The 12,611-nt window shown below is 34.7% G+C and overlaps 1 protein-coding gene across 1 annotated transcript; it reads left to right on the forward strand.

Moving 5' to 3' along the window:
- The first annotated feature begins 9,325 nt into the window (after window positions 1-9,325).
- LOC109152993 (ACT domain-containing protein ACR8-like) lies at window positions 9,326-12,091 on the forward strand. Its single transcript, XM_019300706.1, has 7 exons — window positions 9,326-9,584; window positions 9,892-9,937; window positions 10,024-10,138; window positions 10,251-10,318; window positions 10,417-10,965; window positions 11,058-11,162; window positions 11,300-12,091. The coding sequence occupies exons 1-7, from the start codon at window positions 9,523-9,525 to the stop codon at window positions 11,657-11,659; spliced, it is 1,305 nt and encodes a 434-aa protein (XP_019156251.1). The 5' UTR covers window positions 9,326-9,522; the 3' UTR covers window positions 11,660-12,091.
- The last annotated feature ends 520 nt before the right edge of the window (window positions 12,092-12,611 follow it).

A 12,611-nucleotide genomic window follows, 5' to 3' on the forward strand; every position in this document is an offset into this window, starting at 1 on the left:
TATCCCGTAAATCAAATTAAAGATAGTTCATTGGAGTGGTCCAAGTAATAACCCAGACCCTGAGACTTTTATATGCAAGTATACATATCCAATAAGATAAACACATTGTCCACATGGACAGCTCAATTAGTCATAAAGAGTGAAATTTGAGAACAATGACCCGGAATCGAGTCTTATATTATTCCAGATGCTCGTCTTCATCCTTTTCGAATTAAACAAGATAAACAACACCTTTAGCAGCATTTAATGCCCACACAATACGTTCACTACCAACACAACAAAAGTGTCATGCATTGAAGACTTGAAGCTAGTTTCGTATTCTACGTAGATTGTAGTATGTATAAATAGTAAAATAGGGCTATATATAGGAGTTCCTTAATTGTGTGAAACTCAAATTTGATGTCTATCACTTGCACTGTTACGTTATTATTATGTCATTTTCTTAGCAATTCATCATACTCAAGCAACTGAACACATAAGTTTTTTTTTTTTTTTTTTTTGAAAACCAAAACTTCAAACATTTTATTAAATCAAAGATTCAATACAAGAAGAGACATAATCAACCCAAATATTTGGACCAATAGATGAACTAGTGGCATAGCATGAGTCAACTAATTCATTGATCTGGGAATAAAACTAATGGATACTACTTCTATATATATATTATTTTCTTTTTTAAACACTCTTACTAGAGATATTTCACATATTATTTATAGTATGTTGAGTTAATGGAACCGAATAACTTAAAAGGGCCTAATGTTGTCTTTACAAAAGGTCTCAACACCACTAAGAGTAAAAAGGGCTGCAGAAGTGCAGCTAGTTCATCCAACACAACCCATCATCCTTAAAGTCCTCAAATGTCTAATCCTTTACTAGGCCGGATTGCCCAAATGTACGAACAATGGGCTGTTTAGCCTATAACCCAAACCAAATTTTTTGCACTCATGGTCCACACAAGTTGTGTGGACTATATTTTGTCTTATCGTAAAATAATGTACATTCAGTACAAAAATAATGTACATTAAATACAAAAATAATGTACATTATTTTTGTTTTGAGTGTACATTATATTGTATAACGTACATTCAGTACAAAAATAATGTACATTTAGTATATTAAAAATGTATTTTTTTGTTATGGTCCACGTAACATTGTGTGGATTATGGTCCACACAATAATTTGCCCTGAGTGTTGAGTTTTGAACTTGGGGTGTTAAATTTAGCACTTGATTAATAATAAGAATACGGATAAATAATACGAACAATTGGCTCGATAACTTCAAGATTCAAAGTTCAATTTTATGTGGAAGTTGTCAATCAGCTTTCTTAATTTGAGTCGATTAGCTATGAACAATCTAAGTTAGTATACCAACGCACTTTCAAATAGCCACGACAAGTTTTTCCTAAATCAAAGAGAGTAGTTAGACCTACCTATATAAGAGGTGCAAATAATTAGGGTTGGGTAATAAACCTAGCTTCTTTTTAAAAATTTATTTACAACTTTCACAATCAACAGTAGAGTTGTTGTGAATGCATGGAAGAATTGTCAAATGTCTGTTCCACCGGAAGCAATGGATTGACAGTTTGACAATATTGTCAAAACACTGGAAACGTGGAGGTCACAAACCCTAGTAAGTAGACAAGCTAAGGAATTTGTCTGCTCAATCTTGGCCTACAAAGGTTATGGGTTTTGGTTGTTGACATATGTTGTATTGTCATTCAATCACCTGCTTACAGCAATATACTCCATCTCATATACACAGCTGTATTTTGTCTATTTCTAATGAGTAATAAATATAACTAAATGCTAAGACTTAACATTAATAATTGACGATGGTAAAAAAAAATAATAATAATAATAATACAATAATTTTCTCGTAAGAAAAGAGTTGAGAGAGGTAGAGACAAAAACAAAGGGGTAAGATGTTTGGTAAATAGCTGTTAGCTTATTGGGTTAGTGGGTTTGACTTAGTTGATATCATTAGCTTATTGTAGAAAAGTATTTGGTAAATTAGCTTAGCTATTAGCTGATTACATACAAAATGACTTTCTCAAAAGCTACTTTAAACAACTTTATAAATTTTAGCATTTTGGAGCAATAAGTTCTTACAAAAAACTAATTAATCAAGCACACATACAGTTAATAGTTGTAAAATAAGTCAAAATTGGTTGATAACCTAATTACAACATTCGTGTACACAGGTCAAGCCTTTTCAGGTTCCAAGAGAAAACATCTATGGTATACAATTCAACCTCCTTCCAAAAGGCTATTGTATATATAGTGGTGCAAACCCACTACCCAAACCATGGTGGGATAAGTGTTTTTCCAAAGCCTTTCCACATTCTTTTCTAACTTAAATAGGTCTATTTTGATAATCAATTTATCATTCACCCATTATCCGTTTTAAAGCGTACAACATATCAATTTTTTCGTCTCACTACGAATAGTATAAATCCACTTTGACCCAACCCAAATTGGAAGTGAACCCCACATATATTTGTACTACAAAATAACTACTTACATGCTATTTTTATGCTAAAATTTCCAACAATTATATGTCAACACTAATACATGACTTAACATGTGTCTTCAAACAATAATTTTTTGTTGTTGTTGAAATACTCATGACTTTTTACCATGCATTATATGTTGTATACTTTTTCTTAGCAACATATTTCAATTTTCTTTGTCCAAAATTATTTTGGTTGATTCAACTTGACAAATCCCATGATGAAATTGGACACCCATTGTAACTTGGACTCCATCCGATACCATAAGTTCGTAAATCATCTTTTCTCTTCACAAATATATTTCATTAATCTCTCTAATGTGTTGAATCCAAACTATATATTTACATATAGAAATCTTATAATCAAATGCCGCCACACAAAAAAGGAAGATGTGAATGCTTTTCTTGGAGTCCATGGCAAGTGAAGGAACCAATTACTAGCTTTAACTTCATTTCTTACACCACCAGCAAAGCAATCAACCAGCTCATTTACCTATTCATGATAATGACTTATAGCTTTACCATTAAAAAAAAATAAAAATTACATTTTAGTCTATGATAGATTACTCCCATTTTCTGCAATCATAGATCCACCAATGAAATAATGTCCTCTGACCTATGCTTGTGAACTCATACCATCTCGTCTGACAAAACCCTTCACGTGCTTTGACTCTAACCCTAAACAAACAAATTTCATACTTTTGATACTAAGTTTGATCTTGAGTAGGGACAATAGCAAAAGAAAAATATAGTCAATAATTTAAGATTTTTCAATATTATAGTCATGACTATCAAGATCTAGATATAGACCTTAGAGACAAGGTGGTTTCTTGTCCTCGTCTTAGACCCAACATCAGTTTGGGATGAAGACGGATATGCATTGGTCAACTTCTATACGAAGGAAGCATACCATCTTCATCAGTACGTATATGCTCAAATTAAAAGTTTAAGTTTGGATCTTTATACAAATATTTAAATTTAGACCTTGACAATTATGGCTATCTTCATTGTATGTGGATAGTCATGACTATCAATAAATAATACACTCTTAAAATAGGTCGAAAATTCACACTTTTTCTTATGTGAAAAAATCAATCCAACTTTATTTCTTAAATAAAAGATAACAAATAGATGGACTTGATTAGATTATTTTGGTACTTAAAAAATATTAGATAAAAACATTTTTACTTAGAAGTTTAATTGTTCAATTTATTATAGAGTATATCAGAATATTTTTCCTTTCCCATTATCTTTCAATTCCTTAATGTGGACCCAATTAGAGCATGCCTAATCTTGAAAAATCATTGTGCAAAGTTAAGCACTAATACACAAAAAAAAAAAAAAAAAAAAAAAAAAAGTTAAGCACTAATCAACAAGGATACGCTAATTGCGACCAAATCCCTTTATCCTAGGCATGTTTGAACCACGTTCGAGGAAAACATATGTCGCACAATGTTTCACGCAAACACAAACGGCGCCACTCCTTTCGATTCTGGTGCCACCGCAAATGGGACAAACCCATCCAGCTTGTCTGGGATTTTACACGTAATTAACTTTAGTTCTTTCCTCTATAACTCAAAAATTTCAATTTTATCGAATTATATCTTACAAGGTTAGAAATCAATAAATTTCCAATGAGTTAATACCCAAAATCGTCTTCGACTATAGTGGTTTTTCTCAATTTCGTCCTAAACGACTTTGGTGACCTAATATCGTCCCAGACTTTTGTGTTTCGCTCAATTTAGTCCTCCATTTGTTATTTCGTCAAATTGGTGCTAAATAAAGGGACAATTCAGTAATGTCAATATTGATCTCTCTTTACTTTCAACTTGTGAAGTGCGAAATTCCTCTTTCTTGTACGAATTACACTCAGAATTACTCCCGGACTTGCAAATCAAATTTTATATTCGCAGTTTTAGGAGTAATTCTGGGAGTAATTCGAAAAAAAATGGGATTTCGCAGTTCACATGTCTATGAGTAAAGAGATGTCAATATTAAAATTACTGAATTGTCTATTTATTTAACACCAAATGGACAGAATAACAAATGAGGGACTAAATTGAGCAAAAACACAAAAGTCTGGGACTAAATTGAGCGAAACACAAAAGTCTGGGACGATATTAGGTCACCAAAGTCGTTTAGGACGAAATTGAGAAAAACCACTATAGTCGATGACGATTTTGGGTATTAACTCAATTTCCAATCACTTGATCTTAAATTATGTGAGAAGCTCTTGTTCGGATCACTTTTAGTATTCGAAAAAAATCTTTGTTGCTATTTCTAACCACTAAACAGGTGATCGGAAATAGTATCCAATTTTGTAAAGTGGTCGAGAAAATTAGCTACTAGAAAGATTGATGGAAATTTCCAACTCAATTTAAATTTTTTAAATTGCCAAAAAAAATTTCGACCACCTTTACTTTGTGGTTGGTATTTCCGACCACTAAGTAAAGGTGGTTGAAAATTCCAACCTATTTTCCCTCATAATCCTTCGATGAAAAATTGAAAAATGTCACTTTTAAACTATTTTTTTAGGTAATCAGAAAATTATAGATTTTCAGCAGTGTTAAATTCTATAAATATATCATTAAACTTAAAATAAGATAAATCAAATCAATCTAATTTAATACTAAAGACTGGACTGCACACTTCAAGTTCCCACCATGCTACTTGACATATTGAAGCAAGTCTTAATTGAGATTTTAAATTTTTTTTTTTAAACGGCAAATTATGTGTGTGTTTTTTATGACGATAGAAATCACAATTACCATCTAAATAGTGTATGCATTTGAACAAATTTTTGTGTAATAACTCATGATAACCTGTACACAAATTAAGTAAATCATGTTAGAAAATAGAAAGAATATATGCCACCTCTTTCCCGCCAAGTGTACAACACAAAGGGTCAGCCACGTACCGTTTTGTGAGTTGGCGGGAATAATGATGCCACCTCTTTCCCGCCAAACCGCATTAAGGTTAAAGACTTAAAGTCAACCAGCCGACATTTTTAGCCGGGACGCTGGACAATAATCTGGGTCTAGCGTGTTGTCTCCGTGAAGCGCGCACGTGATTGCCAGACGATTGCGCACTCAATTCTGCCTTTTTTTTTTTTTGCTTTGATTTGAAAAATATTACCACCTTCTCTCATATATTATTCATTCTCATCTCAATGACATTATTCTATTTCAAACAAATAAAAAAATGACATTATTCCTTATCTGATCTCCTACCGAAAAATTGTATTAATGTTATCTTATCACTATAGAACATGTCTACCGGAACAGAACAGAGTGGTTAATGTGTATTGGTGAAAAAAGCTTTTAGTTGAAACATAGACACGCGGATCTTGTTCATGTTAGAGTCTAATGTGCTGGAGATTCTGAATGATGATCTTATAGGGTCTCCTTCTCTCACGTTATTACTACTCATATATTATAACATCAACAATTGTATAATATGTTAACCCTTGAATTGAGATGAGATTCAAACTTGTGACCATCCGTTTGAAAATGTATAGTAATAGTGATACTATCAAACCACAATATACTTGGCTTGAGAAAGTTTATTTATATAATTCATAATTCCAATACATTTAAATTTATCTATGTACATAAATCCATCAACTCCAAACACTATCACACTACACTATATATTGACTAAAATATGTTACATTGATTTTTTCATTTAAAAAAAAAAATGTTTGAAGCTTTATGATGTGCCAATTAAACTAAGACAAAAGCTTATGAGACAGTCTCACGGATCTTTGTCTGTAAAACAGGTTGGGATCAAGATAAAATGTTATACTTATACTGGAAAATGTAATACTAATTAGAAATAAAGTATTTGTTACTTATAAGAGAAAATGTAATGCATTTGAAAAAAAATGTAATACTTGTATATTTTGACTTAAAAGTATTATATTTTTTTTCAAAATTAAAGTATTACATTTTCCCTTATAAGTAACAAAAATTTCATTTCTAATTAGTATTACATTTTCATATTGACACGACTTGTCTCACGGATAAAGACCACACAAGAGAATTACTCTTAAACTAATTATTACTAACCAAAGAAGAATGTTTTATTGGTTTACACACTATTATATAGGAGCGGGTGTGAACAAAGAAAATTGAATAAAATATAGAAATATTCAAAATTCTGGTTACATGTCAAAATCAATGCGGTGTGGGTACAAGTCTCTGGATGGTCCTCTGATTCTTCAATTGGATGCGTTGAACACTCCACCATTGAAGGGCCTCCGGGTTTCAAGTGGCTTGATCTTCAAAGAAGGGCTTGTATATATAGCTTGTTCTTCTTGAAGGGCCTCCGGGTTCAAATGACTTGATCTTCAATGGAGGTTTGGATTGGCTTGATCTTCAATGGAGGTTTGGATCAACATGCATCAACATATGGAGGAGGAGGGGTTTTTACTTTCAGGATCACATTTTTATTGTGATCTCTGAATAAGCTTTAGAGTCTTTCTATGATTTTTCGTAAGATGTCTGTTTACATAGAAATGAGAGCCCTATTTATAGCTGTAGGATAGAAGAGTTGTGATAGGTTCAAACTCTTTTCATATTATCTAATTAACAAATTAGATAATATCAGTATTATCCATACATAAATTCAAATATATTAATATTGATAAATAATCAATATTTATCAAAATTTAAGTGTCTACAGCGGGATTTATCCAATATACAATATTAGACTGTGGGTTTCTCTCATCATAGTGAAAGCGGCCTATTGACCTTCTTGGTTTGAGCTTATAAGCTATGTGTAACTTAAACTAGTTTACCTCCTTGTGGTCTGTTGCCAATATGATTACAAAACACGATTAAATTTACTTATTACATATCCTTAAATAGCGATTGTAAATTTTATTCATCATCACCTAAAAAGAATATTTATTTCTAGGAAAAGAAAATAGAGTGGGATGCACGCAAAGCATCAAGTTATGGATGAGTACTTGGACATCTTAACCACGAAAATGTATTCAAGAATCATAGGCAATGTCCCATGCATGTGTCACTACTTATTCTAGAATGTTTGTGTACAAATAAAGTTGTGTAGGAGCATTAATTAATATTCTATTTTAAGGAACAAAGGGATCGACCGGCAAGAAGATTAGGTTTGGAGTGCCACTTGAACAGCTGGAAGGAAAGATACATATATGCAAAAGGGATTGTTTAAAATATTACTCTACTACTACTTTGCAGCTAAGGAAATAAGGAATACCAAATAAATAAATAAAAAGTGGGTAAAGAAGGGAATGAAATATGAAAAGGGCATGGCATTTTGGAGAGTGGCTTGAGTATATTGCAGTTGGAGTGATTTGATTAGTGAATCGTTACAATTTAACAAGTGTTAATCAGTTAGAATAATAAAGGTTTGGTGAGAGTAATGTTATTATAATAATCTAATTGTCATAATTTTATCAATCCATTCTAAGTTGTCTTGAATAAAGTTTAAATTTACATTTGAACAATTACACCTAAGTTGGTTAGACATACAATTAGCTTGGTAATGAGCTCTTACTGCACATTCTCAATTCTCCTCTCTCCTTCACATAAACATCTTCACCCTAAAAATCTACTAAAAAATCACTATTGTGGTTAGGTGTGTGAATAATATGTTTAGAATATTATTATTTCCTATTGTAATAAGTTAATAAATGTGTGGTGCAGGAGTAGTCAGCTTAGTACAGTCTATTAGTCAGGAGACTTTTACGTGTAACTAATCTCTTTAGTATTAGTCTCTATCTCTGTAACTGTTGGATAATTCAATTCAATTACATTCATCTAGTATCAGCTAAGCCGTAGGTTAGATCCTCATTTTTCCTCTCCCCCTATCATCGATACGCCCCCACCGTCGGCCATCCGATGTCAACCAATTCGTCGGAGAGGACTATTACCGTCGGCACACCACCGTCGGCCACCACCCCAAACACTCTAGCCACAGCTCACCACTTCGTCTCTATTAAACTCACCGCTAGGGACTACTTGTTCTGGCGCACGCAGCTCGTTCCCTTCCTCCGGGGACAGGGCTTGCTCGGATATGTGGACGGCGACACACCATGTCCGCCACCAACGATCGACACACCGTCCGGTGACTCGGCTTCCGGCGCCACCGCCACCGTGCCTGAAGTGAATCCAGCACACTGGATTTGGACGCAACAAGACCAGTTCATCCTTTCTCTCCTCATCTCATCGCTTAATCGAACCGTTTTAATCGAAGTTTTAAAACTTTAACCGCTAAATGAGCCGAACTTTGTATTACCGAATTAACCGCATCAGAGTTTTTTTCGGTTAATCGGTTCGGTTAACCGATTAATCGAACAAGCTAAAATTTTAAATCTTAAAAATAATACCAATAATAATAAATCTAGTTAAAATAATACATATAATAATATATCTATAAGAAAATATACAAAAACTATACCATAACAACATTACAAATTTATATGAATTTTACATATTAAATTATATATTTAAAATTTCAGTTAATCGTTCGGTTAATTCGATTAAATGATAATTTCGAACTGAATTGATCCTTAATTAAAATTTTAAAAAATCTTTAACCATTAACAGATTCGAGGATTAACCAAATTTTGTAGGTTAATCCAAAATTTACCTAAGTTTCCACACTCCTAACTGTGGTTGCCCTTAACTGGAGGTCAAACTAAGCGGCTTTTGGGGCAGGCATGAGCCACGACAGGTGACATACGCGGGCATGCTCGCCACGCCTTTTTATAAATTTTACAGATCCGTAGAAATATATATATAGCCAGTATGTGGAAATTGGAATTGTAAACAAAGCGCCGTTTGAAAGTTGCAGGAGGGAGAAAAGAGAAAAAGGTCCCTGTTTAGAGAGAGAAAAAAAAACTGGATTGTATTGTGAACAAGAGACGAGGATCGTAGCGTCCATACATCCACACGTAAGAGCTTCGTCTTCTTCGCCCTTCCTGGTTTTGAGGATTTTGAGCTCAAATTTCTGGGGTGACTAAGAAGAAGATGGAGTGGCCTGCTTACCTAGATGAGTACGAAAAGCTCGTTATTCGTATGACTACTCCCAGGTAATTTAATTACTCTGTTTAGCTGTTTTCCAGTTTGCCCATGCTGTGTTTCTTCCATGAAACTAGAAACTGCAGTTCTTTTCAGAAGTAATTTTGAAAGTTTACTTTTTTTTTTTTTTTTTTTTTTTTTTTTTTTTTTTCCTGGAGAATTTCCTTGATTTAAAGATTGCCATGACTTTCTTGCTTCTTAAAGTTTCAATTTTTAACGAGTGATGTTAGAATTAACTCAAAATATGTGCAATGGATTCTAAAATCTGATCAAATTACTAAGCTTTCTAAGTTAATTTCTCTTCTTCTTCTTTTGCAGGGTCATGATCGATAATGCCGTATGCCCTGATGCAACCCGAGTTATGGTAAGCACCATTTTTTCCGACAGGGTCACCCTTTTTGTTCCAAATTTGCATTTTCTTAATTACTGATAATTTCTCTAATTTTGCAGATTGATAGTGCAAGAAAGCATGAAGTTCTTCTGGAAGCAGTTCAAGTGCTCACCGATCTAAACCTTTCAATCAAGAAAGCCAACATCTCCTCCGATGGCCGGTGGTTTATGGACGGTGAGTGCCGCCATTATTGGATGCTTTTTAAGCTTTTTTCCCCCCATTTTAGCAGCCATATCCTGAAACTTGTGCTGATTTTGCTGTTTCAATTCTTTTCCTATGAATACAGTTTTTCATGTTACTGACTTGAATGGGGAGAAGTTAACAGATGAGAGTGTCATCAATTACATTCAACAGGTAATTAGCAGTGGTAATTTTGATGAAATATAGGTGGTAAATCTAATCCTGAAACCTTAATCACTCATTTAATGTAATGTTTTCATGTCTGGTTACAGTCCCTTGGAAGAACTCAGTATGGAAGTTCAAGCAGTTTTGAAGGGTTAACCGGGCTAGAATTAACCGGGACTGATAGAATCGGGTTACTGTCAGAGGTTTTCGCTGTTCTATCCGATTTGCAGTGCAGCGTGGTGGAGTCTAAAGTGTGGACTAACAATGGCAGAATTGCAGCTCTGATATATCTCAAAGATTGCGATTCCGGGTCCCCAATCGAAGACTGCCAAAAGATGGACAGAATCGAGGCTCGACTGAGGTATGTCCTCAAGGGGGACAATGATATCCGGAGTGCCAAGACCTCGGTTTCCATGGCGGTTATGCATCCCGAGAGAAGGCTTCACCAGATGATGTTTGCTGACCGGGATTACGAGAGAAAACCAGTCGTTCCCGTGGTCTCGGTTTTGAATTGTCTCGAAAGGGGCTACTCGGTTGTCAATGTTCATTGCAAGGATCGCGCTAAGCTCCTGTTCGATGTGGTCTGCACGCTCACAGACATGGACTATGTGGTGTTCCACGCCACGGTGAACACGGTCGGGGATAGAGCATCCTTGGTAAGATACTAGGAACAGAAATCGTGTCTGTATAAACAATGTCGAATCAATCTTAAAACCTTTGCTCAAGAATGCTCGTTTATCTGTTGTAGGAATTCTTCATCAGACACACGGATGGAACCCCGATTAGTTCTGATGCTGAGAAACAGCGCGTGATTCTTTGCCTCCAAGCAGCCATTGAAAGACGAGCATCCGAGGTATATCACTATAGTGTGCTTTACTTTACCTTTAATCTTGGAATGATTCTAATTCAAAGTTGAAAGTAGGTTGTTTCTTGCAAGTCTTAAATTGCATAAATGTTTGGTTTAGTAATATGTTTTGTGAATGATGTCAGGGGACACGACTCGAGCTAAGTACAAGCGACAGACAAGGGCTATTGGCGGATGTGATGAGAACCTTCCGGGAAAATGGCATTAATGTGAAGAGGGCCGAGATATCAACAAAAGACGACACAGCTCAGAACGTGTTCTATGTAACAGACACGACTGGGAATTGCGCTGACCCAAAAGCCATCGAGGCTATTCGAGAGAAGATCGGTTGGGGTGACTTGGAAGTGAAGGAACTGCCATTGATGTATCATAGGGCTGCCGAAGAGGCTGAGCAGCCTGCGGGTGGCGGGGCAATGTTGCTCTCACTCGGAAGCATAGTAAGGAGGAATCTCTACAATCTGGGATTGATCAAATCTTGTTCTTGAATGCATTACGAGAAAGAGTCCCATGTTGTCCCCGACACAAAAACCCTAACGTTTTCCACTATTCTTAGGGCTCGAGATCGAGTGATGTGTGAACTCGATTGAACAGAGGTTGTCGGGTCAAACTAGGTTCACATCGTCATGTGACCGAGGTGTCGAGTTCACATGGACACATTAGACATGTGTTGTGCATAGGAAGTGGTTTGGTGATGGTAGTTAGTTGTAGGGTAGACAGGTAGGTATATACACATTTGTTGAGAAGTAGAGAAATGAAAATAGAAACAAAAAGTTGGTTGGTTTGTGGTTGTAAATTGTAAATTGGTTATTTGTTGCCGCCAAGGAGATTTGATTAGGTTGTAGGGATAGGAAATTGGTTGTGTACATAATCATTCCAACATATAAATATATATATCAAATATTTTTTTTATTTCATAATCCAACATTCCAACATTTGACTTAATGACCCGGGATTGAGTCTCACATTTTCACCAGCGACAGTGTGTGAGCAACCTCTCAAAGTGATGCGCAGTAACCAATAAGCAAAGGTCTATCCTTTGTGTTCAGTTGATTTATATTCTTTCAGATGTTTTGTTGGGTTGGGGCGTGGAGGCTCTTGAGATCGGGGATTCAAGAAATAAGCAATATTTGTGAAAAATGATTTTGTTTTAATAATAGAAAGAAAGATTTAGTCAAATTTTAGAAAATGGTAATTAAATAGTGCCACTTGAATTATTTTCCAATTCATATTGTTTCTAAGCTAAAGAATAAATTAGTTTAAAGATTGTCAAGTTGACATTGAAAATGATAAGATTTAGCCGACCAAATGAACCCCAAAATGCGGTAATGTCTTCCTTGTCCACAAACATTTGTATGCATGCTTACAATTGATTGTTTTTTGCTTCCATCATACTCTTCTCTTAAATTAATACCGAACAGAAAATTAAACGATATTGTA

Source organism: Ipomoea nil, unplaced genomic scaffold (assembly GCF_001879475.1).
Source record: "Ipomoea nil cultivar Tokyo-kokei standard unplaced genomic scaffold, Asagao_1.1 scaffold2480, whole genome shotgun sequence".
Lineage (NCBI taxonomy): Eukaryota > Viridiplantae > Streptophyta > Magnoliopsida > Solanales > Convolvulaceae > Ipomoea > Ipomoea nil.